The sequence below is a fragment of the Balaenoptera ricei genome, chromosome 16, assembly GCF_028023285.1.
Source record: "Balaenoptera ricei isolate mBalRic1 chromosome 16, mBalRic1.hap2, whole genome shotgun sequence".
NCBI lineage: Eukaryota > Metazoa > Chordata > Mammalia > Artiodactyla > Balaenopteridae > Balaenoptera > Balaenoptera ricei.
Genome location: NC_082654.1, coordinates 119,695,601 through 119,721,334, shown reverse-complemented (window position 1 = coordinate 119,721,334; position 25,734 = coordinate 119,695,601). Strand labels below are relative to the sequence as shown.

Sequence of the window (25,734 nt, the reverse complement as noted above, 5' to 3'; positions counted from 1 at the left end):
TTACTAAAGTAGTTAATCTAAGATGTAAAACTAGAGCCCCCAGGGACTGAAAAAAAGCCATTTTTGTTTTAAATAAGGAAAAAAATGCAACCCGTTAACAATTTTACTTTTCTGAACTGGATTATGCTCACAAAAGCTTTTCACTTTGGACAAGGATATATCTTGACTTTACTGTAGCAATAATATACTAAATGCTAACTTACCCACCTGACAGAACAACAGTACTACCCTTACTTTTCAGGATGGGTGGGACAGGGGAAGGGTGAACATTTATTACTATATCCCACTCTGTGGGTTCACAAGCTGGATTTTTAAAAATAATTGTGTTCCTCTTCTTTAATATAACGTTAAGACCAGTATACATTTAAAATCCTCCTCCCCCTACAGCATATAAATAAATGTGGAGAACATTTGCTATGATCTTTATTTATTTATTTTGCTATGATCTTTAAAGAAGGATGTTCAAAGGAGGTGTAAGTTTGAAATATATAACTCTGAATATACAATGTTCTTTCAATAAAGGCTGGGCAAGGGTCATAAAACTATAAAAAAAAAAAAAAATACCCTGCCCCTTCGGACTATAACAGCTAATCATTAGCCATCCATTCGTAATGTTTACCTTTTAGTGTGTCATTTTCACATTTTTCTTCATGGGGACTAACCATTAGTATCCCCCTAAGACTAACAAAAGTACATTCATTGCCTGCTGGCAAATGATTTCCGGCCCCAAAGCATTTACTGGTAGAAAAAGTTAAAGTATATCTAGTCTTATATTTCTATTATTCTTGGGCATCAGCAGCAGCATAAATTTTTCTTCCCAAGAACTTCATTCTAACTGGCTTCACAGATGATGGTAAAGATTCACACACACTATTCACATGTTTGTGAATCAAATTTTGGAAAACAGAAAAAGTTAAACAGTAGATGTCTCAGAAATCCCTTACTAAATGGACATATTTTAAATCCATTCTCTATTCAACCCCTCCTTCTCTACCTGCCCCTACACAGAAAGACTACCCCAAAGCCCCATTAACTCCCAAATTAATATTCTTCTGCTTTTTAAAAAGGGAGCTTGTTTGCATTTAAACATGCCTATGTAAACAAGGTGTTTGAGGGAGATTTTCTTCTCAGAGTATTCAAAGAGCTGGAGTGGAGCTATTTAAAGAATGGAGTATTCAATTTCTTAGGCCAGATGCTAGTATAAATATGAAACTATGTTCACGCTGCAGATGAAACTATTTTTAGTCCGTGCATTTTGAAGAGCACTGTTCAGTTAAGCATTGTAGGGCGGGCTTTCAGTGAGCTACAGACAGAATCTAGATGATTCTTGCCCCTGTGTTAGCACACTGACACCAGGACTATAGGGGGGGCTGCCCTTCCGCTGGTACACACCACGACGTTCTCGCCAGGTCAAAATATCAAAGACTTTCGTGCAGGTTAGTAAACAGCCATTGCCCCCAACCCCTCTCTTCAGTGCTCCCTGCCACCTCCCCTGTATCCCTGGATCCTCCCTTGGGAGATCCAAGGCCCTCCCCACCTCCACACCCCAGCCACTGTGGAGTTAGTTCCTGGCAACACCAGGGGTCCTGGTTTCTCCCTCAGCCCTGAGGTGTGTGTCCACTTTGCCTGGTGCCTGCATCAGCCCTACAGCTGTTAATGTGCTGATTTTCACCGTTCACCTCTATCTGATTATCCAGTAAGCTGGACTCTGTTATTCGATTCCAGACTTCAGAATCAAGAAAGGTGCAAATCTAAAAAGGGATTTGAGGACCACAGGAATGTGAAAACATAAAATTATTCTGGGACAAATCCCAGCCATGTTTTTCACACCAGGCACATGTGTCCCTGTGTATAAACTTGGTTAACTAACAGTTGCTAATGATGCTAGTGTAGGTGTGTTGACTGTGCAGGTCACTTCTTTCCCAGTGCCTTGCACATACTAGGCACGATTGTAGTAAATGCACACAGAAGGGGCTCAAGAAAGGCCACAGTCAAGGATGACAGGAGTCTCCTGAACCCAAGATACAGGTATAGAAACCAAGAGTGCAGCTAAGACGCAGGAGGCAACTTTCAACATCCACCAGCACGGGGCATGCATCGTTCTCCTTGGAACTTCCTGTGGGACTGACGGACTTGACAAAGAATGGTCTTGCTCCTTACTCAGATATAAGCTGCTCGGCCAGGCCAGTCCTGCCAGGCAGTGACACTGGCCTGCAGATCAGCAGTTGGGCTGGATCTTCAACTGATTCGCTGCCATGATGTCACCAGGCTGTGGTTCTGGACACCGTCTAGCTCTCCCTGTCCCACTGACAGGCCGCCCTTCCTGCGGCTGTGAGTGAAGCCAGGAGGCAGGTGGGGCTCGGTACCCCTTTCCATGTCTCCACCGTTAGCAGACTGGCAGGTAACAACAAGGTAGGGAAGCAAAGCCCAGGGCTAGAGTGATGAATGCTTTACTTTTTAGAATCTGAAATCCAGCCAAGTAGCTGAGAGGCCTGGGACCTTTCTGCTCTTGTCTTTTTTCGCTTATACAAAACTCATTCAAAGGAAAGAAACCAGAAATGAGGGAACTAAGAGAGGGAGGAACAGGAGGGAGTATTTTATTTTTCCTTAAGTATAGATTCTGTTTGTTAAAAGATTCATGCATCATACAAACCAAGGGCTTAATCTCCTCTCGATAGTCGGTATACTCCCATTGACCCTAATGAAAAAGAGTTGCACATTTTTTGATACAACACCAGTTGCTGTTCCCCTCACCTCCAATTAAAAAAAACAAAACAACGCAACAACAACTGTGGTGCTGAGAACACGGCTTTAAATATTTCTCAAGGTTCTACTAACACTAGAAACCACTCTAGCTTCTCTCATGGTTTATTATGATATCACCAAATCCCTGCTATGTATTTACAGCCTGGTAAGTCCTAATTACCATTTACTTTACGATCATAAATGTTTTTTGGCGACTTAAATGGACAACTAATATTACCGGTTGATGAACTGAGGTGCTGCTCATGGATGGTAAAATTTATTCTTGCCCAAACTTCAGGAGTCCATTTGTCAGGTATTTTATGCTACTATCCTTTCAATGATTCATTTACCTTTAATAATATTTGTATTCGGAATTGTGCTGTTTATAGCCAACAGCACAATACTTGGCTGCATTACCTTTTTCTTTCACAGCACAACAGAGAAGAGCGCAGTCAAATTGAGGATGGTCTTCAGGACACTGTTGGAATCAGACTGTCTGCAAACACATCCAGAGCTGTTTCTCAAACCACGTGAAATGTTCTGACTGCCACCGTGCCTACAGCGTCGTTAACAAGCATCCCAAAACGCGCTGTACGTATTTACATGATTAGGAGAGTAGTATGGACGAGGAGCCTTTTTCCAATGGTGCTTCAGCTTCTATCAGTTACGCGACACAACACGGATGTGAGCCTTCACCTTTGTTTTTTTTTGCGCACCGCTGGTGTACACTCCCTTTTAGAGCAGTGTTTATTTCCCTTTGCTTAGCTTAAACCCAAGGCTAGGGCAGGTTGTTCTAATCTAGACAACCTGAAGGATTCAATCTCAGCCAATCACCTTCGCCTCGGCAAATTTCTAAAGAAACTAGTTTTACCCAGGACTCAGATTTGCCAGGTTACTTCATCACTGTGTTGGGCCAGTTGGTAGTAATAACAATTACCCTTTTCCTCACCTGACTGGGATCTGTGTTCAGAAACTGTCCCGCGGCCTCATCCCCAAATGGGAGCTGGGTATGAAGCCAATCATGTGAGTCCAGGCATCTCAAAGGTAAGAGTCATGTCTTTATTCTACTGTTCTTACAGCATCTAATCTATTGGTGCTTAATTAACTCTGTAACGGACACACAAAAGGGGCAGGTGCACGGTGGGTTATTTTCAGACTTCGCATCTGTGTGGCAGTTATACTTCTGAGCCTATAGGTTAATTCAGTGCAACTGGTTCCAACCCTCCCCGGCCTGCTGTTGACATGAGGCTTGCCATAGCCCGGGCAGGTCTCACTGCTATCAATAACCTAGGCTGGGCTGTTGCCCAGGAGAAAAGCCTCAAACGAAATGACTTTAGTGTGGTCTACACTAGGAGTACCCAACTCAATTTTAGGTGATACACGGATAAACATTTTTTTTAATTTTAAGAACTATGTATTTATCTTCACTGTTATTTATAGCAAGTGATATAGGTTTTCCATTTGCAGTAGTGATATAAAATTTCCTATTAAAGTTGTTTAAGTTAAAAAAAAGCAGTTAAAGAAAAAATATTAACTAAATTATAAAATAGGGAGTTATCGACATGAGAAAAATTTTGACATTGGTTTACAAATGGCTAAAGTCTAAGATATCCAAATTTAAGGCCTAAGACTTTAATAATGCTCCATTTATCAAGTGTTTTATTGTGCCAGACACTGTCTTAAGTACCTGGAATTCAATATGTTATTAAATCCTACAACATCTCTGTGAGGTAGAAATTATTATATGGATTTTTTTTAATCAGCAATCCAGGTTCAAGTTTAGGTCTGCCAGACTCCTACCATTACATTATTCTGCCTCCAGGTACAAGATTTAAAGCCTCATCATGCAGCCATTCACCCAGTGTATGTATTGAGCACCTACTACATGCCGGACGATATTTTAGATTAAAAATTGGGGTGGGGGCTTCCCTGGTGGCACAGTGGTTGAGAATCTGCCTGCCAATGCAGGGGACACGGGTTCGAGCCCTGGTCTGGGAAGATCCCACATGCCACGGAGCAACTGGGCCCGTGAGCCACAACTACTGAGCCTGCGCGTCTGGAGCCTGTGCTCCACAACAAGAGAGGCCGCGATAGTGAGAGGCCCGCACACCGCGATGAAGAGTGGCCCCCGCTCGCCGCTACTAGAGAAAGCCCTCGCACAGAAACAAAGACCCAACACAGCTAAAAATAAATAAATTAATTAAAAAAAAAAATTGGGGTGAGGGAGGGACCCTCATTCCCTTCCCAGTAAGTAGTTTAGTCTAGCAAACGGCAGATGGGGTCTTGATCAGAATAAAGAAGAAAATGTTTCTCATCTTGGGCTTCAACTCAGGCTCCCAGGAAATAGGCCAAATTTAGACCCATAAACAATATGCAGAGCTCCCTTAGTAAAAGACAAAAAGCCATTATTTTATAAATATTTAGAACACTGAGCATGCGATTGATTCACATAAGAAACAAACTGTCGTTAGAAGTGGCCACTGTGGACTTCCCTGGCGGTCCAGTGGTTAGGACTCCACGTTCCCACTGCAGGGGGTGCAGGGTTGATCCCTGGTCAAGGAACTAAGGTCCCACATGCTGTGTGGCCAAAAAAAAAATGTGGCCACAGGGTTGATGTGATAAAAAGGCTTTCAGAAAAATCCTTAGGCAGGTCTCATTTTATGAAACGCGATATATAAAAATTAAGCCACAGAGAACGTATTTACATTACAACAGGGGGCTCTACTTCACCACGAGGAGTTTTCAGAGGGCTTCCTAAACAGGAAGTAACTACTAAAGTTATAATGTATACACAGCACATCCCGATCATCCAGACAGGAGCAAATAAGAATTACCCAGTGCCCATTCCTGCTGTCAAAATTAATAATTTGAAAATAGAAAAATACATGACATGAGAGAGGCATGCTCTTTCTTGTCACACATGCATGAAAACCAAAAATCCTTGTATCTGGAAGCAAAAACCCCATCAACCTTGTGCGTGGACACATATCATTTTCGTTTTTCTTCATAGCACAACGATTCCATACTCTTTAAAGAGAATCAACCAGCAGTCTTTAACCAAGAGTTCAAAGACCAGTTTCACGAAGTGTCCTCGAATGTCATTCCAATTTTGCAGATGTATTTTCTGGGTAGGGAGTCCATAGTGTTCTCTAGATTCTCAAAGTTATCTATGCCACATACCCAAAGGTTAAGCACCATCAGAAGAGGCCAATCCAATTACCTCTCCTCCCTGTCACATATGCATGGGCTTCTAGGAAAATGCAATAAATAAAACTTGGTGGTAATCCCTGATGGGTGGCTTTTTGGGCAGAGTGATAAGTAATAGGCATTGAAAAAGTATTTCCTAACCCTTTTTATCATCACAGACTCCTTTCAGAATCAGATGAATGCTAGGTATGGGCTCCTGAGAAAATGTGTGTTTATATCCAGAATTATGCATGAAGATTTGCGGGTTTAGGCACCCCACAAAAATGTATCTATCAGTCCTTAATTAAGAATTCATGACTCAGATGATTCCCCAGCAGAATATTCAGGCATATGACTTATCGCCTAAGCTACAGTTTGTGTGTGTGGGGGGGGGGGGGGCGGGCAACTGGGGGTAGCTGATGATTATCCGTAAACCTCCTGTCAAACCGTGAACCTGCTATCTATGACCCTATACCCTCCCGATCTCCACTCTTAGATTCAACAGGAGAAGTTTTATTCAGCTAGAAAGCTCTGCCCAGGGTAAATTCTCAGATTTTGTGAGATCCATTCTAACACTGCCTTTGGGAGAAATTGTTTTCTATGAATTGATTTGATTAACCACACTAGCCCCATTTGCAACCATGAACAATGTAACCATGCAGAAAGTTGACATTTTCATGGAAAAGTTTTATCATCTGCAATCTAAAATTACTAACTTTTTTTCTTAGCTTGTAGGTAACACAAGCTAAGAATACGGTATCAAAATATTGCTTTGATGAATCAAGGACAGCCAATGAGAGGGTAAAGACTTAACATTTTGAGTTTCAACTGTTATCCCTTTATCGCCAGAGCACGCATTGGTAGGTAGGAAGTCTCCATAGTTATGAAACAAATGAAACTATAAATACAAACAAATCAAGAAAGAGCCTTAAGTTTAATTATCTTCCCTTCAGCACCTCCGAACACTTTCTGGGTGGAAGTGCTAAAGCTTTGGCAAAATATTAGGAATTTCAATGAGGGATATGTAAAATATGTATTTCTTTTGCTAACCAGATAAGCTTGATATGAACCACTAGGTATTTATTAGAGCCAATGAAAGGTCAGCATCTAACATCAAGCACAGGAATTCTATCTAGAAAGCCAATCTTGCACCAAATCCAAGCTCGTAGTGGGATAAGTAGGTCCTTCAAAAAGAAGATCTAAGCCAAAGACGACCACGATCGTCTTCAAGCCTAGTAATATCCTGGAAGAACAGTGATCACATGGGATGGGAATCTCCTCATTTATTTAACAATCACACGAGACTACTACCAAAGGAACAGCGGTCATCATCCCTGCTCTTTAAGCATTTACAAGTTTGCTCACGTGCAAGACCCACTCAGGAACCTTCTTCCATACTCCCAGTGCCCTCTGCTTACACCTTCATCCATGCACTGGCTAAACACTACCTTATAACCCAGTTGTGCTGTCCACCCCGCTACACCATGGGTTCCTAAGGGCAGGGACTGGGTCTCTTTCATCGTCATCTTCCTTCTACAGCAAATACAGTGCCCTGGTCTTCTTCAGCACTCAGTGCATACAACAGCGATTCTTCTACATAAGTCCCCTACATATGAGCGAGTTCCATTCTGAGAGTGTGTTTGTAAGTCCAATTTGCTCATAAGTCCAACAAAGTTAGCCTAGCTTACTCTGCAGTATCAGCTACATCACCGCTGCTTTTACGCTTGCTTCCGGACATCCCGGGCTTGAAATAATGATACTGTACTACTGTACTCTATACAGCACTGTACAGTAAAGTACACAAAAGCACAACCACTTGTAGAGGATGCACACACGTGACAATGTACACCAGACACGTACTTTAAAATAAAAGGTTTAGCTAAACATCACAGCCGTCCATATCTCTCTAGATCAGCACTGTCCAATATAAATATAATGTGTACCATATATATAATTTAAAATTTTCTAGTAGCCACATTAAAAAAAAATAAAGGAAAAGGTAAAATTAATTACAATAATATATTTTTTAACCCAACATATCAAAATATTATTTCAACGTGACCAATATAAAAATTATTAATGAGATATATTCTTTTTTAAGCTAAGTTTTTGAAACCAGGTGTCTATTTTACACTTACAGCACATCCAGTTTGCATGCTAAATATTCAATAGTTAAAGTGATGTAGTCCTACCAAAGCAATAAAGTTATGTTTAACAAAAAAATATTTTACACTGCTTTAGTTTTTAATTTTATACTGAAATTAATTAAAATTAAATAAAATTAAAAACTCAGTCTCTCTGTTAAAGTAGCCACATTTCAAGGGCTCAGTAGCTACGTGTGTGGGACTTCCCTGGTGGCGCAGTGGTTGGGAATCTGCCCGCCAGTGCAGGGGACATGGGTTTGATCCCTGGTCCGGAGGATCCCACATGCCATGGAGCAACTGAGCCCATGCACCACAACTACTGAGCCTGCACTCTAGAGCCCGCAAGCCATAACTACTGAGCCAGTGTGGCCCGCGAGCCACAACTACTGAGCCTGAGCCAGAGTTTCCACTGTGCAGAGGGCTGGCACCCAAGTACTGAAGCCCGCACATCTAGAGCCCGTGCTCCGCAACAAGAGAAGCCACCACAATGAGAAGCCCACGCACTGCAACGAAGAGTAGCCCCCGCTCACCGCAACTAGAGAAAGCCCGTGCGCAACCAAAAGTAAATAAATAAATAAATTTATTTTTAAAAAAAATAGCTATATGTGATTAGTGGCTACCATGCTGGACAGCACAGTTCTAGGCTACTTAACAGCAGTTGATAAAGCAACTTGCTAAATACTGTACACAGCGTAAGATGTTATTTTTAAAGCAAAACAATTTACACACATACACACACAGATAACTGGAGGAATAACTACCGATCATTAGCAGTGTGTTAATTCTGGGAGGAGTGGAATAAGAAAGGAGGTGAAGAAGTACTTTTGCTTCTGAAAGGTTTAAATTTTTTTGTATAAAAAGTAAAATTAAGACCGGAAACCAGATTGAAGTATCGCCTTTTCTTTAAATAGAAAACATAGATAGTTACACACGGAGAGCAACAGGGACAACTTAGATGTCTTTAGATAAGGGCTACCAGACAGGTGGGAAAACCAGCAGTCATGCTGTGTAAGGAATGTGGATTGAGACTATTGGTGCTTGACCTGGAGAATGGAGAACTGGAGGCGGGGGCAGTTATTTTCAAATATTTGAAATGCTGTCAAGAACAAAAATTTGATTTGTTCTCTGCTGTCTCAAGAATAGAACTAATAACAATAGTACATCATTAATACAGTCGTTTGTACTATAAACCATACTTTTCTAATTTAATTCCTCAGAAGAAAGAATTTCTAGCACAGAGATGGATCAAAGATGGAAAGGAACTGTAAAGTCATGAGTTTCCTCAATCACTGAAAATATTTAAAAATTAACTATTTTCAGCAGAGGACATTTAAGAAGTAGTAAGCTCAGGAAAGATGTCATAACTAGAGTTTTGTAACTAGATTATCAACCCTGAGATTTTATTATTGTATGAGATTTACCATTATCCAAAGGGCACGTGTGAGATTATTACAGATGTTCACCCAACATCCAATTTTCCTCTCCTTCCAAGAATGCTGTATGATTATATATCCTCACCTCTTGGAAGTAAAACATGACCATGGAATTAATCACTTTGTTGATTAATGAAATATGAGTAGAAGTCGATGCCTGTTACTTCATGTTACTATATTTAGGTTGCAACTGTCCACTTTACTTTTTTGGGGAAGAAAATAGCACTTTGCAAGGTTTACTTTTCTAAAGGAAAGAGGAAAGAAAACTAATGTTCTTGACTAAATGCTCCCCCATATGTAATCTAATCTAATCTTTCCCAGTCCTCTGAGACAGGTATTAATGCTGTTTTACAGATAAACAAACAAAGCAGAATTTAAAAATTTAAGGTGATACAGATTACGGAGCAAGGATTTGAATTCACGTCTGTTTTACTTTAAAGTTCATGACACAAACGTTTAGTACAGTGGTCAAAAAGAAGCCACCCGAATATGGTAGGTTCTGTGTTTGCTCATTCTTCTAAATCTTTGATTGAAAACATTAATACAAAACAATGGAAACTAAATGAGCATTCTCAATTTAAAAAAAAAAGAAAGAAACCCACACAGAGGCTGCACATGTGAAAGCCTATATTTACACACAGCCATCATGTCATGGGTAATTAGCCAGGTAACTATAGGTTTTTCTCTGCTAGAAAAGTATACGTTTCATCATGCTTTGAAATCTACCTTATTATCAGCACTGCTATGAAAACAATATTTTATTTCTTATTGAGTGAATAGGCCAGGCATAAAGCATTGTTTTTGTAGAGCCTAACAGAACACTTCTCTTGTGAACCAAAGAAGTAGAATGAGTAGTTGGAAGGTGGGGAATATCCTCCACCATGATTAGCGAGTAACCATTTTAAGGGAGGTGAGGATTAAAACAGTGCAATTGCCTAGAATAAGAAGTATCAGATGTCTTGCTAAAACCATCTCCTTAATAACCTGTCACCTAAAGAAGACAGATTACAAACAAGCTGATGATAATAAAAAGATAAGGGAGAGCAAGTCCAGTCTGGATTTGTTTATTTCCCTGCACATTTTTGTCACTGCTATAATCCTGACACATGAAAAAGATTCCCTTGAGGAAGAGAGGAATTAATAAGTGCCAGTATTAATATGTAAATGTCCACACACAACAAACTCCTACAACACCACCAAAAATCCCTAGGCTGGCAAGCTAGCTTTGAGCATGTTCAAAAGCTCTCTTAGTAAGTTTCCACGAATGAGTCTATAATGGAGGATTATAAACGAAGCCAAAAATAGTTAGAAACTAAATACCACAAGTACAGTCGTCCCTCAGTATCCATGGGGGATTGGTTCCAGAAACCCCGCCAGGATACCAAAATCTGAGGATGCTCCAATCCCTTATATAGAATGGTATAACATGTGTGTATAACCTACACACATCCTCCCTTATACATTTGACCCTGGAACAATACGGATTGGAACTGCATGGGTCCACTTATGTAGGGATTTTTTTCAATAGTAAATACAGTACTACATGATCCAAGGTTGGCTGGATCCATGGGTATGCAGAAGTGGGAAAACAGAGGAATCACAGATATGGACGGACGACTGTAAGTTATACCCAGAGTTTCCACTGTGCAGAGGGCTGGCACCCTAACCCCCGCGTGGTTCAAGGGTCAACTGCACTTTAAATCATCCCTAGATTACTTGTAATACCTAATACAACATAAATGCTAAGTATGCTAAGTAAATAGTTGCCAAAATGCAGCAAATTCAAGTTTTGCTTTTTGGAACACTCTGAAGGTTTTTTTTTCTTTTCTTTTCTGAGTATTTTTCCATCCAAGGTTGGTTGAATCCATGGATGCGGAACCCGCAGATATGGAGGGCCAACTGTACATTGCTTCTCCTTACAGGTACCAATGAGAAAGCCCCTCCACTAGAGGGTGTCCTAGGAAGTGCTGGACAAGAACTCAAGTCAACCACTGAATCCACACAGGTGTCCCGACCACGCAGAGCAGAGAACGCCAGAAATTTCAGAGGAGGTTGATCATGAAAGTCGCATGTTTACTTAACCTACTAAATATAGCTGTGAAGTTAGAATGCCTACAGGATAGTTAGGACTGTTGCTGGGAAGATAAGACAAGCATATATATATAAAAAAAAAAGATACTGCATTATATTGCTAGTTATAGCGTAAGGTGCTCAATCAGGTGGTAGAGACACTGAGTGTGATAAGAGCTCCATAAGCAGGGAAAATCCTTTGAGCAGGATGCCAAACAAGGGCTTCAGGGGCTTAAACTGAAACTTAAAGAAAAGAGATTTTCTTCAGGTAAGAGTCCTGGAAGGGGCATTCCAAGAATGAGTAAAGGCATGAGCCGTACAAAATTCACGGGAGGGTTGGGGAGTAGGGGTGTGGGTGCATGCGGTTAAAGAGAAAGAAGACCAAGCAGTTAGACTAGTTAGGCTAAAGCGAGAGGTTTACACAAGCGATAGGAGATAAGAGAGAGAGATAGGCTGTCTTAACATTCTGTGCGCACTTTGAGCTGGCAATTCCACCTCTACAAACGTATGAGGAAAGAGTCATGGACATGGGCAGAGTTACAAGAATTTCAGAGTTTGTGGGAAAACAGAAGCAAATGAAATGTCCAAACAGAAACACCTCTCTAATGAAACATTATGGCAGGCAGAAAGAAACAGTATTTTATGATATGGAGGCACTGTCATAATACACCTGTACAAATTTAAATGGGGGGGGGGGAAGGGTATGCATATGAATTTCATACCTATACACACATTCATATACCTTGGCATATTGATATTAAAAATGCTGACAGCAGTTACTTCTGGGTGGGAGGAAAAGAAGCAACTTAAATTTTTCCGCATTTTGTATTGCCTACATTTTCTAATATGAACACGGATAACATTGGCAATCAGAAAAACAACAACAATGAAAGATCTTTAATAAAAAAGACAAAAACTGGAGGCTGGGACTGAACAGTTCACTGGATGCTTGCCTACAACATTTGTATCTTATCCAGTAGGCACGAGGTTATCGAAGAAAGGGGAGCTACTGGCTGAAAGCCAGTATTTTTAAAGGGTCAGAAGTGTAAAAGATGTTAGAAATGATTAAAAAATTAAAAAGCAAGTGGAGAGGTCCAAAGAAAGAGGCCAGGCACATTTGGGAGAACAAAGCGAGGCCATTTCATCCCAGCATACCAACTGAAAACACACAGGGCAAGGCAACTAGGAAAACCCCAAATTAACAGCACTGTTTGCTCAGCCCCTACTGTGCATGAAGCACTTGTAAAGCTTCTGAAACCCCACTATTATTCCAATCTGTCCTAAATAAATATATTCATTAAAATGGGGTAAAAGTCCAAACCTCAGCTTTCCTCAACAGTGGACCTGTACAAACTACAGACTTAAACACATAATGTTAGAGGAGAGAAGAGGGGTGGATCTTTGACATTTAGGAAAATTAATGTTTTGCAATAAAACCTCACATTTAAAGTACTCTAAAAGGCAAATGAGCAGTTGGGAAGAATCAGCATCAATACTAAAGAGAATTAAACCTAGATGCCCAAATCAAATAGCTGCTCACAAAACCCTCTGGAAAAGCCCCATCAATTCACGTGTTGGATGTATGTGCTTTTGTGTTCCAAGGTGATGCCATCATGATAACAGCTATAATAATGGTCTACAGTCAGTAATCATGCAGTGGCTAAAGAGATGAGAGCTGGAAAGTAAAGAAAAATATTTTAGAGTTACAATAAAAGGAGAAAAACATTTTACATTTCCAACGGAAGGGGAAATGTTGAATCAAACTTCATTTTTAAAGCACATTTGAGGCGCGATGTTGCACTGTTCAAGGATGCTTAACAGACCACGTGGACCAATCAGGTTTGTTCCTCACAGTAGACTCCTACCACCAAATGCAAATCGAAGTATTGCTCCAAGTGTGCCTGTCTATCTATAATACCAGATATTTATGAGCTTGCAAGAAGCCAAGGATGCCTAAAAGACTTTTTCCTAAAGACCCTGGGTATGTAACCAGAAACTAAAGGGGACATATATATTAGCAAGGGACTCAGACCACAGCTGAATTTCTTTCATCTTTGGTAATCTTCCCATCAGATGGTGACTACCACAGATTTTTCACTGTGATATTCACATTTTTATTAATGAGACTGAAAACAAAAGTATGGGTTGGTTGCCTTCTCCATCATGGTCTTTTTTTAATCAAAGATATGGCCATACACCAGAAAACAGAGAATGAAAAAAAAGCAAGAACAGCTAGAGTCCAGAAGGATGGTAATGAACTAAACTAACACATATGATAATTTAGGGAAGACGTGTGTGCTGGTCTTTTATCTTATTTGATCAGAAGAGCTTAAACAAAGCTGGACACCAAGCTGGTATTCAACTGTGGATCTTTATTGAGGCAAAAATACTACAGTCCTACCCTAAATGCTACAATATACAACTATAGGAATTACAGAAACTTGAAAGGCACAGCAATGATACTGAGCCACAAAACCTCCTGCCATGTTAGTTGACAATGATGTTCATTAGATAATAGTCTACATTTAACACTACTGTTTAAAAAAAACACCAGCAAAAAAAGAGGTAACTAAAATTCAGGAGGTATAGTGGTTGAATAACATCTTTTCCCTCCTTTTTGCCCTGAGGAGTAGAAAAGTCAAGGCCATACAGCTTTAGGGAAGAGATTCCGATAGTTTTGCCCGTGTCATTCCTACCTGGAGGGTGCCAAGCCTGACGCATGTGCCATGGCTCTCTTCCAACAATGGGTAAGTTGGTATAAAAGAACAACCAAAGTGTGTCCTGAGATGAGTGACCAGGATGGGGAAGGATTCTGAAACCACATCCTGGTGAAAAATTGAAAAAACTGGGATTTGGCTAAACAAGCCAAATAAAGACAGAACTGAGGACTATTTCAAGGAAGGGGGGGAGAGGAAATATCAACTGTACCAGTGTCCAGCCTGACAATTCTATGAAGGGCTCCCAAAAAAGCATGAGCTTCTTACCTTGTTCAAACATTGTATCCAGGAGGTGAATACTGGTAACCTGAATACTTAAAAATAGCACTTAAGTTCCAATTTCACTTTTTTCTTACTTCTGCCCCAACATCTCCAATTCTAAAAGTAAGAATAAAGTCTTAAATTCTATGGACTTCTCTTCAGTTGACTATCCAACCTTCAGTCCATTATTAAAAGATTTGAATTTGGTGTCCTAGAAAGTATTCATCACTCTAGGAAACACTAGAAGATCTGCAAGTCAACAGAAATTCCAAATGCAAGGGTCTTAACTTGGAATGAGCCTTCCTGAGTGATGGCAGTATGATATCTAGACAGCAATATCAAAGACCAGCTGTTGACTGGCTCACACGTGGTTAGGTTTCACAGACTTCCCTTCCAGCAGGTGTAGCCGAGATGGCTGAGTGCAGACAACATACATCGTTGTTTATTCAAGACACTTTTTACATGTTCATTCTACCATTATTTCAGGACAGTCTTCAACTATTTGATTACATGGCCAACCTGAATTTTAACTTTGAAATGAAATGGAATAACCTCCCGTCTATGTTCCCAGATCCTTAGAAAATGGCCTGTCACTAAGTTGTTCTAAAGCTTTGAATGTCTTGGGTATGGACTCTTGGAAGTGTGAACTTGCTCGTGTCAAAGGTTCTCTGGGCTGTCACTTTACAATGAAATGAAGCAACCTCTTGAAGAAACAGCCACGTTGGCACGTGGCCAGCATGCTTCTCCCGTGTTCACTGTGCTAGAATTAGATTCTTTAAAGAATGCATGGTTCACACAACAATACTGTCAGAGGAGCTTGTGAGAAAATCCTTTGGAAATTATCTTTACAAATTTTTGATAAGCCTCAAGTGTAACTGATTTCTATTTTGAACTCAAGAAGGCCAAATTTGTTTCGGTGAAGAGGCCCTTCTGTAGGGATTCCTCATGATATCCACGAACAGGATAATTCAACAATATAGCATCCAAGAAATTTCCCAAGTTTCTATTTTAAGAAAAAAATAGTATAGCTAGCTCGGCAATGGAAGTTAAAATATAAACAACAAATACCCTGAGAAGACTGTTTAATATATACATACAAAATTTACATCTAGGAAGGAAGGAAGGAAAGAAGAAAAGGATTGGCTTAGGAAGAAGCGTGTCTTCCATCTTAAGAAGTTCATTAGATGTCTCTGGTGAAAAATACTTACTATGACAAACTGTCAGAACCTTAGCATGCTTCTTATTAGAGACATTTATACTGTTTTCTTCAACACAAATCGAGAATCCTTCCTGTATCCACATCCCAGGAAGCAGCTTGACATATCAAACTCAAAACGAAGCTGAAACAACCATTTGAAATACAAGGCCTCCAGAATTTCCAAGCAAAGACTATAGTCAATTTCTAACTAGAAGTACGACTGGAGAAGACATTTACACCACTGGCCACTTGTGGCCCAGCTTATTTTGACAGAATTTACGAGGAGAAACGTTATATAAAATATAAATACATATCTCTATATAAACATATAAAAATATATATTTATATTCTGTCTCCATAAAGTTGTATATATAATATATACAAATATATACATATATATATATACAAATAATATATATACAAATAAAAGAACCTGAAGGATTTTAATAACAGCCTTCTACTGAGGCAGACAGTAAGTGTCAACCCTGACCCAAATAACTAGAACATGTGATTAGGGAAATTCATAAGAGACAAATTAGCTAATATTATACCACCTAGCTCCCTATGATATAGAATCGCCTTCTGATAATAATAATAATATGATAATACCATCTTAGACTTCAGTATCACAGATGCTTCCATAGATATTAATCTTTTTTCTCTATTGACCTTCTCAGAAGTCCAGCGAGATGAACAAAGTACACACTATGACCCATTTCACACACGAGGAACCCAAAGGTGTAAACACACAGTGACTTGTGCCGTGAGTGACAGACCTCCAGGACAGGCAGAGGCAAGATTCTCCTGACCTCCCAGCCACTGCTCCTTCACCGCCACCATGCTGTCTATTCCCCAAAGTACAGTAAAAGTCCCAGCAGCAGAAGGGACAGGGGAAGGCACGCTTTCTCCATCTGACGGGACTTTAGAAACAGAAACTGAACTGAGGGAACCTGAGGGAACCCCCAGCATTAAATTCACCCACACCCACATCTTTTGGTCTCTTTTCTTGATTTCAGCTCACACTCCTCTATCTTTTCTTTTTCTAGAGACATATTTGGAGATGAAACCATTCATAACTGCCCATCCACAGACAGTTTGTGGCAGCGTAACTGACAATGAGTCTGCTGCAAAAAAATGAAAATGCTGTTTTAATAACCTTGGCCTAAAATACATTCTATTGTATGCCTCAAAGGGTTTCAATAAAAAGTCAACCTGTAGAGACATATTTTCTTGGCTTAAACAACAATCCAAAGCATATAAATGTAGTCCAACTATAATGACATATTTATAGGCCAATAAAGCTTACACTGCAGCTTTCATACTTCACTTAAAGGAACTCTGTAAGAAGCAGTGTTATATAAAATAATTTGATTTCTTTTCAAACTATAGCCCAAGGAATAAAAAAATGCAAGTATGCTATGTTTAACTGATAGTGTTTATATTCCTTAGTTGCTAAAAGTTTTGTAAAATGAAATAATTCTTCATTTGACTAGTTCCAACTGCCATACCAAATATGGGTATCAGGTCCACTTTATAACAAAAGCTAAGTACTGTAATTCTGGAGACAAAAATAAATAACTAGAGGCTTGTGTAGTGAATGATTTAATCAACCCAATTCTTCTGGAAAAACAGGTTCCTGTGTTCGTTATGCTTATGAATAATACATTCCTTAACCCTTCTATTTTAACATAGTTATTTTTTCTTTCTTCCTTTTCTATAAACGTCAGTATGAAACTGTCTGAAAAAAGGTAAAATATCTCACGAGTAAAGTCACAATCTGAATTGGTTTCATACTGAACTTTCTTTCTTTGAAAAGGACAAAGAGGAGGGAAGAGGATGAATGTATTCTCACACATCTCAGAAGTGTTTTTTAAGATTGTTAGTTTCCCCGCTATCTAGATCTGCAGTTTCAGTCACCATTTACCATCTTAAATGAAAATGCCATAGGTTTTTAAAAAGCAAACATGACATCCGCAAATATTGTCCTTGAAGGGGAAAGGGATAAAAAATGAAAGAGTTGTGATTTGAGTCAGAGCAGTTATTGGAAGCTGCCATTTGGGGCAGAGTTTCTCTTTGTGGAGTATTAATTTGTTGGCAGACACACATTTGTGAGAACATTCTTGTTTTTTTACTATTCAGAGAGACAGGAAGTGACACAAACTGGGATTAAAGGGAACTTATTCTACCTAAACACTGAGTAAGAAGTGTTCTTTAATTAGCTTTTATATGGTAAAATCCCTTCTTTAAGAGTCAACCTAATTATTTTGTTATTATTGATGTTTTAACATGATGAAATAATTCAGTTAAAAAAAATAACATATTGCAGTTTTACTTTATCCACAGAAAGGTGAGATGGTTCCATTCTTTGCTTACTTCCACTAGAAAAAAAGAGGGACGGTCTTAAGCAATCTCAGAGTTCATCTTCTTTCTCTGGTAAGAACAATGAGGAGTTGGAAGGGTTTTACAGAAGGAAAAACCTAATAAGTGTGTGAACTTCCATTAACAATGTGGTATTGGAAGTGGTTTCAGTGTGGCCAAGAGAAAGGGAGATAAGAAAACCACTGTGCAGAAAGAAAAGTACAGACAACAAATATTTTGATGTTGCAGACAGAGAAAGGAAGGGGTTGAAGAGAAAGTTGCTGGGACAGGAATGCACACAGCAAATGACACCCCCTATATCCCCAATATAAATCCTCACAATGTAGGCTTGTAAACCTTAGATCAAGCAGATAATGGAAACTCATTACATTAAGGAAAGTTTTTGTTTCTCTTTCCACATTATTACAACACAGTGTGCATTCCAATTACAAAAGCTATTTGTCTCAAATTCCCCACAGTTCATACCAACTGAGTAGAATTTCAAGGCTCCAAATTCTATCCTTAAAGGGGTATTTTACACTAAAAAAAAGAAAAGAAAAAAAAAATACATGGTGTTTCTTATTCACCAGAGAGCTTTCCAATCCAATCAAATCTCCTGTTGCTTATTTTCCCTTCCTCTGCACTAATCACTCACAGAGCTGTCTCCCAAATGAGACCCAAAGGAAGAAAAAAAAAAATCAGAATCACCTAGAGATCCTTTTATCAGTACACATTCTTTGGCCTTGCCTCAATCCTACTGAATGAAGAATCTGGAGAAGCTGTACTCAGCAATCAGTAGTATTTAAAAATTTTTCCTAAGTGAGTCTAATGAACAACAAGATTTAAAAACCACTAAGTACTTTGAATGTTCACTATAAACCAATTTCTTCTGGAATCAATTATTTAAAAGTTCGATTATGGACATTTTTAGAGTTCAGGAAGATCAAAACCTCTAAATCTTTTGATGAAATTAAGGAGTTGGGTTTCTTTTCATTCATTAATAAACTATCAATTTTAAATACAAAACAACTCTTCTATAAATACTCTTGTTTATATGCATGACATCAAGCCTAACCATCTACACATCCTTTTGTTCCCCCATGGGTTTCCTGTTTAGTTTTTTATTAGTAACAGTATATTTCATAACTAAAAAAAAAATCAAACAAACAGAAGAAAGGTTTTAATGTTAAGGAAAACATAAGACAATAGCAATACAACTTAGATCATATATTAGGCAAGTAATACAACAGCTGTATTATTCAGCATTACCACATGTCAGAAGGCTAGTCATGGTGTGTTCACAAAATTGGCCATGTTAACAGCCTGTATAGGAAGATGGTTAAAAAAAAAAATTCTTTAATTTTGAAATGAAAACCACTAGATTAATAATTTTCTCTAAATGGGCACATGACAATCAGGCCACCATGACCAAAATCTTACTGCCTGACATCTACCAAAAGATGCCAGGAAACTGTTGATTGTTAAACTGCAAGAAAATATTAATGCTATTCCCAAAACACAGCACATCACAAACCAGAATCACATGAAAGACAAGTCAGTTACGGGTGTTACTCAGTCTCTTTATGCCAATTAAAATAAAAAGTCTAGGTTTGTTGTAGTAGTTAAAATCTAGGTTAAAAAAAAAAACAGGAAGTTGTTACATTAAGGCATAAAACAGGGCTATGAAAATCAGCATTGCGCTAGAACGAAAGAAAAAGATGCCTTAATATGTTAAAAGTGAAGTTCCTCTTTGCCTAAAGAGGAAATAAGTAGTCTAAATCAGAGGTCAACAACTTTGGTCTTGAGCAATGCTAGGAAAGTAAGTCAGTGAATGCCACAAGGAGTTACAAAGGAAAAAAAACAAGCAGGAAAGGACTCAAAAAAGTCACTGGAGAAGAGAGTGTTGAGAAAAAGCAATAGAATTAATTATGGCACTCCTCTCCATACACCAATATACACCAATCACTGTGCTAGACCCTTTGTATCTTACATCTCCCAGTGACCCTGAAAAGCTTCCAGGTTTTCCAGATGGGGAAGCTGCGGCTTGGAGGTTAACTTATTTGCCCAAGGCCACACAGCTAAGTAAGCAACAGAGTCAGGATTCAAACACTAAACAGAATAACTACTCCAAATCCCAAACCTATAGTGGAAGAAGGGAAGGAAGGAAAGAAAAAACCATATAGTTGATGGTGACCACTAAACCCTCAAAACTCTGGGGAACCTATGCCATGAGTTGCGAACCAGTAGTTCCCCTGCTTTGAAACTGTTCTCCTGCTTCACATTAAGTAACTCATCTCTCTTCCTCACTCTGCTTTCCTTCCAACATAAAACATGAAATTCTGATGTGGTGTTAAAAAATGTCACATTATCTACTCAGAACAAATATTTAAACTCTCCATTAATTCAACTTTTGGTGCCTCGATTAAGTCTTATGCCTTGACAGCAACTGGAAGCTGCTAAACGCTGAGTGTTATTATATCACCCAGTTTCCAGCACAGGGTTCCACACAGAGAAGGTCCTGTGATTCAACAGGTAACATCCATCCCTTCCACACCCAGCCATCTGTCCATCCATATTCCCAGGTCCCTCTGAGGTTAAAGAACTTATATGCATATATGAATGACAGGGTTTCCAGAAAAACCTACAATAAGAAAAGTAGGTTACTGTATACGCCCACACATTAGATTTAGAAGTACAAACGATAATTACCAAGGTCAGCCTTTTCCTTGAGAACGTCTTTGAAGTTGAGTCCACTGTTCAAGGTTGACTGCCGGTACTTCAGCAGAGCTTCCTTCTGTCCATTCCTTCCCAGGGACTCCATTTTCACTGACCCAGCTCGAAGGCCACATCTCCACTTGGAGAAATCAGAATGTACCCACTTGACCAGGTCTTCAAGCTTCACAATCACCTTTTCGGAAACAGCAATGACTTCATCCTATAAGATGTAGTGGCGGAAGAACAAAAAACATTATTGGTGGTTCTGAAGTAAATGATACATTTTCAATAAAGCCCATTTGAAACACCATTTGAGCGGCTGAACCTAATGTAAGCAGACAACATGTTTTTTTGGTGACAGAGAACCTTCAAAAACTCACTTCATTTCAATGGTTTTTCGCTGCTTGTGGTCTAGTTGAGGAATAATTTATAGGATTTATTTGTTATGTGCTTACAAAATGTCCAAAAATTGGGCAGTAATTCTAATAGCCATTTTTAATGCTATAAGCCAAAGCTCACTCTCCTTACTTGACCACATGGGCGAAAGCTAGTTTTTAGGTGCCATTAATTTTACAAAAGTAAAAAAGTGAGAACTAGATGACTAATGGTTAGCCTGTCTCTATATAAATGGTCTAAGTAAATCTGGGATTCTTGGAACTCTGACTCACCCCCAAATTCCTATGTTTATGGTACATTTTCCCTTGGCTTATACACAAATATTGAATTTAACTTTTGTCCTAAAATTAAATAAAACTGTGATATAATCCCCAAAGAAATACTTCATAAATGTTATGTGCTTCCCACTGAAAGAAACTTACACATTCTCATGTTTCTTAAAAACTTTGTAAGTTGAGAAATGAACTGATTTTTTCTTTTAATACGTATGGGGTAAGAAGCAAGAGGGCAAGTGAGGAGAAAACCTATGAATCTAAGAAAAGTAGTTGAAACTTAAGTTTCTCCTATGGATCATAAATTTCAATTTTAAGCATCTTTAATTGCTTCCAGGAAACGACCAACTTTTCTGACTCAGAATTAATCCAGCAAGATATTTAATAGATATCCGTACATGGAGCAAAGGAGGGCCTCTCTTTCCCGAAGCTTCTTTGGAAAAGGCTTAAGAAGATCATCTCACTGGGCTTTAAGTTAAATTATTTGAAGCATTTGACATTTCAACTTGAACTGACTTCTTTCATTTCTTTTACTTCACATTTCTGAAGAAAGCTGAGCTGTGAAAACCCCTAAGCTTACAAAATCTTAGAAATATTTTTGACAAACAACAACAGGAAGATGTCTCTGAGCTATTAAACAAAGGGAATTCACGAGTGATTTTAGCTAATTTTGCTGTAAAACATGACTCTTTCCTCCTTCTCTCCCACCTACACACACACACACACACACACACACACACACACACACACACTACTCCAAAGCAAACAAAAAAGGGTTTATTAAGATAAGCTTCACACAATAAGAAGCCCCGGATTCAGTTTTTTAAAAATGTTTTAAGGTAGGATCTAAAATTTCACTTTTCCTCATCCAGTTCCAAGCTGTCTCTGAGAAGAGTTTGTTAGGCAGCAGCAAAATAACGAATACTCTATCAAAAATGAAAAGTAAAACTTTTGTAATGGAATCCTTTCTCTTATCATGATTAAATATGAACTTCCACTAAATGGGAGACAAAGTAGAAACTGTTTTTATTCTCTGCTCAAGAAAAAAAAAATTTCAATACTTTATATAAACAATGGGGCATATTACAAAGTCCCATTTCAATGGATGATTTCACTCAGATTCACTACACCATCCTCTCGAAATAAAAGATCTATAGTTGTCACGCATTTTATAGCTATTACATGGTGATTATTAAATGTCAGAATAAAAATTCAGGCTGGGTATTGTTTCAAAGCACATGGGAACAGCTTCTGGACAGGGCATACCAGAAATCAAGTTTAGAATATACTGGAAAATAATTAAGTATCATGGTATATAAGTCTCAATATTAGCAAAGATGGAGTTTGGCAACAATTTTACCAAATATGGTTCCCTAGAAGAGACAAGTTTGGAGATGAATGTTATTTTCAAATAGCTCTATGATCAAATGATTATCATTTCAATTACCAGTTGCTTCAGAACTTTTCCAAGAAATGGCATGACTAGCTCTGGCTGGCTTCCAACACCCGCCAAACAAATAGTTTATTAACCGAGAGAAAATACAATCCTTATGATGTCACTGATGAATAAACCCATCTTTCAAGATCCAGTCTACAGGTTTAGTCCTCCCTCCTTTCTCTCTCTCTCTGAAACAGACCTTCTGAATATATACACAATGCATAAAAACAAATGCAGGAATTCAAATAAACATGTATAAGCCATAAACCCAAGTTTGGATTAACTGTGAAACCACCAGTATGTTTCACTGTGGATTCACAGAGAAACTGGCCCGGCAACATTGTCAAACGCCAGGATTTAGAAGGAAATCTGATAAGCGGAGGAGGGGGAAGCAAAAAACCAACCCCCAAAACAAAATAGCCAACATATATATAGAAAATGTCTCAGGAAACATTACTCTGTACACACAATGGCATAAATCACATGTTCGTATTTACTATTCTGAGGCAATTGCTGACTAAAGTTCCTAATACTCACCATTCTTGGGCAAGTCTCTATGTCTAAGAAAAGAATTTCTATAAGCTCATCTCATGATTACATTAGCTCTCTGCAAACCGAGAATTAGCACTGGATAAATACTGCTTATTTACTCTAATGCAACCCAAAAGGAACACAAAGAAATACACCTTGTTATTCTATTAATGCACCTTGGCTTTTCAATTAACCCAGAGCCTAATCAATATTTATGGAGGCTGTGTTGGGATACTTTCTAAGTCCCTATCCCCTTTCATCATTGTTTCAAACTGCTATTTCTGTTGTTGGGATTTTGTTTCTCCCACTGCATAATAATAGTGTACTCAATCACAGACTCCTCTAAGTCAGAGGAGATCATCTGGTCAAGACGTCATGTATCAGCCAGCCCATGTGTATGGCTGGCCTCTCCAAGTGTTGTAAGAATTGGGACACTTGGGACTCCCCTGGTGGCACAGTGGTTAAGAATCCGCCTGCCAATGCAGGGATCATGGGTTAGGGCCCTGGTCCGGGAAGATCCCACATGCCGCCAAGCAACTAAAGCTGTGCGCCACAACTACTGAGCCTGCGCTCTAGAGCCTGCGAGCCACAACTACTGAGCCCGCTAGCCACAACTACTGAGCCCACATGCCACAACTACTGAAGCCCACATGCCTAGAGCTCGTGCTCCGCAACAAGAGAAGCCACCACAATAAGAAGCCTTTGCACTGCAACAAAGAGCAGCCCCCGCTCACCACAACTAGAGAAAGCCCGTGCGCAGCAACGAAGACCCAATGCAGCCAAAAATAAATAAATTAATTAATTTAAAAAAAAAAAACAATTGGGAAACTTTACACAAAGTCTCCTGACTTCTATCTTCTCCTATAAAATAAAATAAAGGGTTATCTGGGGGAAAAAAAGAGAACAAAAAGACCCCTCAAAACAAAAAAGCTGAAACTGAGTAGAGGTTGCTTTCTTTAGATGAGATGCAAGCTCTCTAGTCTGCCACCGACCCCACCGCTCCTATCGCCTCACACTCAGTCCACCGTTCCTTTACCTGCCTGGCCCCTTGGGCACGCACCCACCATTTAAACGTCCACACCCTAATTTATCCCACCTCCCTCACTTTAACGATGAGGACAGTCAGGTTCAGTGACATGTCCGACTGCCAACTTCAGGCAGAACTTGGACAGGAATCCAGGTTTCCTATCGGCCAACAACACAGCATTCATCCTGGACTCTGGAGCCAGACTGCCTGGGTTCAAATCCCAGCCCTGCCATTTACTCCCTGTGGAATACTGGGCAACTTCTTTAACTTCCCTGTGCTTCCATTTTTTTAAATGTATGTTTTTAAAAAAGGTTAATGATACTGTCTATCTCTGACGGTAATGGTGAGGATTAAATGTGTTAACATAAATGAAGTGGTACATCGGATTTAGCTGTCATCACTGTCATTGCTTCTCTGAATTAGTGTTTTCCAAAGAATGCCACACAGAGATGAGTATAGATGGTTCATGGATAAACCTTTTAACATTTAATATAAGTTACTCATTGCTTATTTATTTTTGTGGTAACTTTCCACTTATGGGGAAGTGGTACTGGTTTCCCATTTATAGGAGATATAGAAAGTTTCCTCTTTAAATAAGTTTTAGTTAAAAAACAATGGGTCAGTTTGAACAAAGCCATTAAATAAACCCAGTAGATGTGAGTATGGCCAAAAAAAAAAAAAAAAAAAAAAAAAAGGTCAAGATGCTATGAAAATGACTGAAATTTGGGACAGTACATTATATATCAGTGGTTCTCAAAGTGTGGCTCAGGAACCCTGGGGAATCCCCAAGACTATTTCAGTGGTCCACAGAGTCAAAACAATGATCATAATAATACTAAGAAACTATTTGCTTTTTTCACTCTTATTCTCTTTCAAGTGTATAGTGGGGTTTTCCAGTGACTACAAGACAGATGGTATGGCAAAAGAGTGAATACAGAAGGAGATACAAGAATACAGCTGTCTCTATTAAGCTCAACAGTAAAGAAATTTACAAAAATGTAAAACAATGCCACTGTTTTTACTAATTTTTTTTGTTTTTGAAAATAAGGTTAATTTTCATAAAAATGTGTTACATTTACATGATGGCTTTATATTCCCATTTTCATTGTATTAATGTTTTTTAAAATTAAGTTACAGTAAATTTTCCTTTTTTTATGTACAGTTCTATGTATACCATAGTACACATGGCAACTACTGATCTGTGCTTGGTATAGTTTTCTCTTTTACAAAATGTCATATAAAT

General features: G+C 38.9%; 1 protein-coding gene across 1 annotated transcript in view; it reads right to left on the bottom strand.

Annotated features, from left to right (window-relative positions):
- The window catches only part of ARID5B (AT-rich interaction domain 5B), a 188,628-nt gene that overhangs the window by 136,615 nt on the left and 26,279 nt on the right, over positions 1-25,734 (bottom strand). Inside the window, exon 3 of the mRNA XM_059899412.1 lies at positions 20,822-21,047. Coding sequence (XP_059755395.1) covers positions 20,822-21,047 — 226 coding nt within the window. The remainder of the gene's footprint in view (positions 1-20,821; positions 21,048-25,734) is intronic.